The 7,999-nt window shown below is 46.1% G+C and overlaps 1 protein-coding gene across 2 annotated transcripts in view; it reads right to left on the bottom strand.

Moving 5' to 3' along the window:
• Positions 1–7,999, bottom strand: part of LOC119428876 (R3H domain-containing protein 1) — a 62,359-nt gene that overhangs the window by 3,138 nt on the left and 51,222 nt on the right. Inside the window, exons 20-26 of one of the 2 annotated variants that reach the window (XM_037696567.1) lie at positions 7,508–7,665; positions 6,910–7,043; positions 4,457–4,551; positions 2,091–2,239; positions 1,540–1,678; positions 1,307–1,398; positions 1,172–1,231 (exon numbers count right to left, since the gene is read on the bottom strand). In XM_037696567.1, the coding sequence (XP_037552495.1) occupies positions 1,172–1,231; positions 1,307–1,398; positions 1,540–1,678; positions 2,091–2,239; positions 4,457–4,551; positions 6,910–7,043; positions 7,508–7,665 (827 nt within the window). Of the gene's footprint in view, positions 1–1,171; positions 1,232–1,306; positions 1,399–1,539; positions 1,679–2,090; positions 2,240–4,456; positions 4,552–6,909; positions 7,044–7,507; positions 7,666–7,999 lie in introns of those variants that run through there. The other variant, XM_037696568.1, reaches the window with a different exon arrangement.

Here is a 7,999-nt window from a genome sequence, read left to right as displayed (position 1 = left end):
CCATGAAGGCCAGGATCCAGTAACAGATCCATTCACCATGAAGGCCAGGATCCAGTAACAGATCCATTCACCATGAAGGCCAGGATCCAGTAACAGATCTATTCACCAAGAAGGCCAGGATCCAGTAACAGATCTATTCACCATGAAGGCCAGGATCCAATAACATATATATTCACCATGAAGGCCAGGATCCAGTAAGCCAGTGCTCTCTCTGGATGGATCTTATTTGGCGACAGATGCAGCTGGTCTGGGACATTTGAACTTGACCTTCAGTGACTGTGTGAATAACCTTGGGGTGACCTTGGATAAGACACTAACAAACGCGTCACCTCTGTGGTCCGGTCTGGATTCTGTTATTTACTCCTTTTAAAAAAAGGTCAAAGCTTTTGGATCCGTTGCGACTTGGAGAAGCTGTTCGTGCTTCCATCAGCTCCAGGCTGGACTGTTGTGACGCTCTGCGTGTCGTGGACCTCCATCGTCTCTGAGCCGCCTCCGGCTGGTTCAGGGAGCAGCAGCCGCTCCTGGACGGGACCACGTCTCACCTGTTTCGGCTCCTGTCCGTGTTACAACAGAGTTTAAACTTTTATTGTTTTTAATGCTCCGACTGGCCTCGCTCCTCCTGAAACAACACACTGGTTCAGTTCTCCAGGTCTCCGAGGTCAGAAGCTCCTGCTCTCTGGTCCAAGGACAGAATCTAGAGTCTGGGGACGCGTGGCTGCACCTCCACTCTGGAATAATCTACGTCTCATTATTGGACTGGGCCCTTTTAAATCAAAGACTTTTTATTCCAACAGGCTTTTAGTACTTAAATAAGTTTTGATCTTTCTGGTTCTTTTTGTTTTAACGTTTTTAACTTGTTCTCATGTAAAGGACGGTTTTGGTGAAGCACTTTGGTCACATCACCGTGGTTGAGTAAAGAGCTACAGAAATTAATTAATTAAATACGGACATTTTTAAAACAATCAGCACGTTTGAGTCGGTTGGGCCCCCCGGGGGCCGCCGGCTCCTCCGGCAGGTGCGCCTCCTGCCTCGTTTGTCGGTTCTTCTGCGTACGTTCACAAACCTTGTAACTACGAAAGAGAGTGTCGCTTCAACCTGATAAATCGGCTGCACGTACACCAGCGCCCCCCCCCCCCCCCAACTTCCTGTTACCTGCTTCACCCACACTCACATCTGGAGACAGAGGTTTCTTGCCGGCCTTTCTGCCGTGGCGCCAAACTCCCAGTGGAGCCTGTGGAGGCAGAGGACGGCGGTTAAGAATGGGAGGGGCACGGAGGCGGCTCGGGACGCCGCGGGCCACACCCACCTGGTGTTTCACGTGCGCGGCGTGGATCAACGGCGCTCTGACGGAGGGTTTGTACGGCAGCGGCTGGCCCAGGAGAGAGTAGTGGGCTTCACCTGGACGACAAACAAAACCAGTCCGTTAGTGGCGACTGGACGACAAACAAAACCAGTCCGTTAGTGGCGACTGGACGACAAACAAAACCAGTCTGTTAGTGGCGACTGGCCCGTGGGTTCTGGGACGGTGCCGGCTCTGACCTGGTCCGCTGTGGCAGAAGGCTGTAGGGAGCTGCGGGCGGTACGGCAGGACGGGCGAGACGCCGGGCGAGAGGCCCTTGAGGACGCTGGGCGGCTGGCAGGGCGAGGGGGTGAGCGCCGGCGACGCAGGCAGCCTGCTCTGCACACGACACGCCGGAGGAGACAGGAAAAGACACTTTGAGTCAAACGGCAACTTTCAGGTCGTCACGGCGCCGCGCGAGGCGCCGCGCGAGGCGCTGCTGTAATGTGCCGTCCCGTCCACATTAGCCGCACTAATGTGGCGTTACGCCCCAACGAAAAGGACCGTTTCCCCCTCGTTTTGGGACGGTAGCTCGGCGGCTTCATTTGCAGAGTCTATTTTCGGCGACATTTAACCTGCGCAAAAAGCCGAGTCTGGCTCAAGGCGACAATTCAGCAGTCGCTGTCAGACTCACGCAGCCGAAGTAAATTAGCTTTTAAAGCGAGCGCCCGTTTCCTGATGGTTTGGAGAACGGCTGCTCACCGGGGCCGGGGCTGATTAAGCGCTGCCGTCAGGACGCGTGTGTTTGTACCTGGCTGTTGTCTGGGGTCGGGGGCAGCTCGGCGGGCCTTCGGCTGCGCTGATGCACGGGCTGTTTGTGGCTGGGCTGTTTCCTTTGGCAGGGGGGCGCCGCCATCTGCAGCATCACCACGCTGCTGCCGGGGGCCGGCGGTAACAAGCCTGCACATACCGCAAAAGAAAAGTGATCACAGCAGCTCATTATTCATGTAACAACCCCCCCACCCCAGGATCCTTTCAGCCTTTCTGTTCACGCGGGGGGGGGGGGGGGGGGGGGTGTTAGTAAACTTTGCTCAGCCTACACCGGCGTTGATCCACAGAAGAAAGTAACCAGGACAACCGTTATTTAGATTAAATTGTACGGATTATCCCCGGTCCCAGTTAATGGTGTTTACTGCAGGCGAGGCCGCTTCAGACGACCTTCAGACGACCTTCAGACGACCTTCAGACGACTCCACTACTGACAGGCGGGAAACAACGACGCCTTCCATCTCATAAGAACCAGACACGAACAAAACCAGGTCCTTAATGAAAGAAAATTAAGATGGCATCCATTCTTTGTTTTTAATGGTTTTTCAAACTGGGACAACTTTAATCGAATTGGCACTTTGGACACTGATGATTTAATCAATTTGCTACGACATAAACTGGCCACAAGGGGGCAGTGTGATTAAAATCACCCCCCCCCCCCCAAAAAAAAAAATTTAAAATCTTAAAAAGCAACTGAAATCAAGACATTGCAGGAGTTCCCAACACTGGTCCTTGAGGAACACCATCCTGCAGTTATAGTTGTTTCTCTGCTGTTTTATGCCAATTTTAGCCTTTTCAGATAACTCAACATTTTTTGCACTTATTTAAACTTTTTCAGCTTAATTCAGCAAACGTGCTCTCTCCACTTCCTTCTGCTAATGTCAGCTTCTTTCTGCTTCTTTAGCTACTATTCAGCTGTTGCTTTTTGTAAAAAAAAAAATTGTGCTCATTTCTGCTTCTTTCAGCCCAACTGAGCAAGTTTTGAGTTTTCTGCTTTCTTCTGCTACTTTAAGCTTGTTCCAACCTTGCAGCTACCTTTTTAGCTCATTTCAGCCGATTTTGGATAAATTCAAGTTTTTCGTAGTAATTTCTGCTCATTTCAACCTAATTTACTTTTCTCTGCTAATTTAAGCTTGTTATGCTCCTTTTGTTATTTCTGCTACTTTCAGATTTTTCTGCCATTTCAGCTACTATTTAGCTATTTTATGCTAATTTTATCTTTTCAGCTAATTCCACATTTTTGGGGCTTATTTCAGCTTTTTTTTGCTTCCTTCTGGTAGTTTAAGCTTCTTTATGCCTTTTCAGCTACTTTTTGCCAATTTCAGCTTTTTACATTTTTAGTAAATTTACTAATTTTTATGCTAATTTCTTATTTAAAGCTAATTTAGCAAACAAGTGTTCTTTCTGCTTCTGCTAACTTAGGCTTGTTGTTCCATTTCAGCATGTTTTTAGCTACTTTCAGCTGTTTTTCAGCATTAAGCTTTCACACTGTATCTTATGGGGGAGTGGTGGCGCAGAGGTTAGAGAGGTGGGCTTGTGATCCGAAGATCGCCGGTTCACGCCCCGGCCCCGACAACATCAAAATTGTGGGTGGGGTAGGTGAAACACCCACACTTGCCCCCACCCTCATTCGCCCCACTCTGGGCCCATGAGCAAGGCCCTTAACCCCCACCATGTGCTCCCTAAAACAGGTCTCTCTTGAAAATGAGTTCTCGTGGCTCAATGAGACTAACCTGGATAAATAAAGGCTAAATGAAAAAAAAAAAAAAAAAATCTTTGCAGGAGATGCAGTTTCTCTAGTTAAATTTGACGCCCGTGATTTACGGCGTTTTTCAAACCAAGTATGCAAAAAATAAAAGTTATACAAGACGACTGGACGGAGCGGTTTGAGGCTTCGCTGGAAGAGAAACGTCTTTTTAAATTAAAACAACTCATCTTGGAAGCTCGACTGCCATTTTGAATAAAAGCCGTTTATGTTAAAGGGGATGAACAGAACTGAAAGAAGCGACAGCCGCAGCAGGTCCAGGAGGATGTTCTTGCAGCACCTTCTCTGCACTCTTCACGCTCTTCGGCTTTTACTCGACTCGAGCAGAAGCAGGTCATCGAACCGACGCTTCGGCTCCGTCCAGCTTCAAAGCTGCACGTGTCAATCTCCTCCACCTCCTCCGGGGACTCGCTTTCATTTAAAAAACGCCGCAGCTCAAATCTCATTACAACAAAGAGGAAGTCGCCCGAGGAAGATCGTTTCGTGACGAGCACGGAGCGCTCGCAGCGACTCGTGCCTCACGCTAAGATTGTTCTCCTCTCGCGTCGTGATCCGGGTCTAGATCTCCGTGGATGTGCAGGTACCTGCGTACTGTTGGCCCGGGTGCTGCTGGGGGACGCAGGGAGAGGAGGTCGGAGGAAACTCCATCATCGGGGCGGGCAGGAAGCTTACGGTCGAACTGCGGAAGAACACAAACAAAATGAGGTTCAGGAGCGCCGCCCGCTCCTCCCACCTGAACACGGGTCCAATAAATTAAAAAGCCGGCACACTGAAAGACGACAAGGCTGAGGATGAAACAGTAAAATGCGAGTCCATCTGGAGCGCTGGGCTCTGAGCAGCTCGCCTGGAGGGACTCTCCTCCAGCTGGTGGGGGGGCAGGACGAGCGCCTCGTGGGAAAACATGGAGCCGTCGGAACGCCGGCGTATAAATCATCTCCTCGCTAATAACGCAGGCTCGCCTCACAGCTGGGACAGGAAGTGACCTCGCCGGTCTTTGTTCTCCCGCAGGCTCCCACTGATGATGGGGAGGGGTCTGCGTGCACCGACGCTCCGAACGGACGACACGCTTCGTGTTTAACGAGAGGCCAAGTCCAGCCAGTTATTTTACACCAGTCAACGTTTTGTTTCCACTTTGCAGTGTTTCCACGACCATTACACAAACAGGGTGCCCCCCCCATCAACAAAACAGAGCCCCCCCTTCCACACCCCAAACCTGGCCATTAAAGACTGGCAGCTACGTAGCGCTAAGCTAGCGGGCGGGCAACACAGACGTGACTGTCCCGTCCTCCTCAACCCCCCCATATCATAGAGAGGAACTTCTCACGCTGTAAAACAACGTAACACGTGAACAGGATCATTAGATGCGTCTTTATAAATAAAGTGCCGTCTGAGCGCCGTCGTTTAGCTCGAAACAAACAAAACGCTGCAACGCTCACGCCTCGCCACCAGGCGGCGACTTTGTCCAGGACACCATTATCAAAATCCAGAAAAATAACTTTCTTCGCTGCCTTAAAGAGTTTTAGGAAACAATCGTGAGTCTTAACTGCGACAACTCAACGTGGTTCGTAGCGATAAAAGCAGCGAACGTTTAAAAAGTTAGCGATGCTAGAATTTAGCTAACATTTGATGAATACGTCATCTGTGGGTTCTTCAGATGAAACGTCAGGAACACAACCCTAAATAATATTATGAAGCACTTTCCTGAGCAACAACTACATTATTTTCTCTGCGTGCTAGCTAGCGATGACATTTTTCTTTCCAGCAGGGAATTCCCCATACACGCCCCGCTTGTAGAACGGTAGGGGAAATGAGCATATCACGATATAATTCAATTCCCGGGCAAGCTTTTTTTTTTTTTACCAGTATTCTCGTGAACAATATTTGTCCTAGCCCTAGTGTGACGCCAAGGAGTCCTCGTTATTTACTAATAATAAGATTTTCATGAATTATCCCGACAAACCTCTGGAAACGCTCATGACATCAGGATGATCTCATGACATCAGGACGATCTCATGACATCAAGACGATCTCATGACATCAGGACGATCTCATGACATCAAGATGATCTCATGACATCAGGACGATCTCATGACATCAAGACGATCTCATGACATCAGGACGATCTCATGACATCAAGATGATCTCATGACATCAGGACGATCTCATGACATCAAGATGATCTCATGACATCAGGATGATCTCATGACATCAATATGATCTCATGACATCAAGATGATCTCATGACATCAGGATGATCTCATGACATCAAGACGATCTCATGACATCAAGACGATCTCATGACATCAGGACGATCTCATGACATCAGGACGATCTCATGACATCAGGACGATCTCATGACATCAGGACGATCTCATGACATCAAGATGATCTCATGACATCAGGATGATCTCATGACATCAGGATGATCTCATGACATCAGGATGATCTCATGACATCAGGATGATCTCATGACATCAGGATGATCTCATGACATCAGGACGATCCTGGTATGGAAAGGGAGATTAAAATGGGCCGGCTCATTTTGACCAAATCTGACTTAATCCCTAATTTGAAGTGACGAGCCTGAATTGTCTTTTGTAATTAATCCAAGTTTAAGGGCTCACAAAATGATTTCATATGAACAAATATATATATTTTTTAAATTCACCATTTTGTGTGAGTGAAAGACGTGAAAGTGTCAGAATTTTTTTCTTTATGTACTGCAGGCCAAGTATTTTATTTTAATCTTACTCTGCAAAATAATCAAGCCAAAACTTATTTTTAATCAAGAGAAAAATAAATCAGTCAAAAGAAAACAAAGTTACGATGGTCAGAAAGTACTTTAACAGACTTTCTGCCAACCCTTTGATCTCGTTTAAAAGCTACAAGTGATAATTCACGAAAAGCATTTTTATCATTTTCAACTATTTACAACCGAAAGATAAAACTGCAAAAAGTCTGCGGGCACAACGCTTCTGGCTCCGCCCTCGTCTAAACACAGTCGTTACAGTGTGTTTGGGTGGGGGTGGACACGTACCTCATGGTGGTGTGCTGGGTGGGGGGGAGCAGGCTGTAGCAGGGCTGCACACCAGAAACAGCCACTGGGCCGTGTCCCGGCTGGCAGGACATGAACACTGGCTGCTGGAACGTTTGCTGCGGGACAGAAACCTGCTGCAGGAGAAACAAGGTTTCTGCTACGCAATATAATAATAATAACAACAATAATAACAATAACAATAATAACAATAACATAAATAATAATAATATAAATAATAATAATAATAATAATATAAATAATAATACAAATAATAACAACAACAATAATAATATAAATAATAATACAAATAATAACAATAATAACAACAATAATAATATAAATAATAATACAAATAATAACAATAATAACAATAATATAAATAATAATAATAATAATATAAATAACAACAATAATAATATAAATAATAATAATAACAATAATATAAATAATAATAATAATAATAACAAAAATATAAATAATAACAATAATAATAATAATATAATAAATAATCTAAATCCTGGTGTTGACTGCAGACACTGAATGATGTCGGTTTTTTATTTTGGCACGGTTACACTCTGCCGCACCATCATCAATGTACCTGATACGATGGCATTGGCGGGTACTGGACCATCATGCCTTGCATCTGGCTGGCCATATTGCTTTGCTGGTTGCCAGTGAGAGCGAGGTTAGGTGTTGGCTGCACGCCCACTACGGTCTGGTAGCTGGACGCTGGGTTTGGCATCACGGCTTGGTGCACTGAGGGGACACGAGAAAGAAACAAGCACTGAAACAACGAAATTTACTCAAGGGTAAACAAACAAACAAACAAACAAAAAGTTTACGGAAGACGATCAGAAAACTAATTTCTCATGTTTACCATAGATGACTACACAGCTGATACAACAGATTTCTAGTGTTTTCTACAGAACCTTATGTTTCCTACGGGTCACTAGTGCTTACAACGAAATCCTAGTGTTTATCAAAGTAATAATATGTTTATCAAAGATTTCTAGTGTTTATTACAGACTCCTAGAGTTTATTACACAGACTCCTAGAGTTTATTACAGACTCCTAGAGTTTATTACAGACT

The sequence above is a fragment of the Nematolebias whitei genome, chromosome 23 (genome assembly GCF_014905685.2).
Source record: "Nematolebias whitei isolate Nwh7 chromosome 23, NemWhi1, whole genome shotgun sequence".
Classification (NCBI taxonomy): domain Eukaryota; kingdom Metazoa; phylum Chordata; class Actinopteri; order Cyprinodontiformes; family Rivulidae; genus Nematolebias; species Nematolebias whitei.
This window is presented reverse-complemented; position numbering and strand designations above follow the sequence as displayed.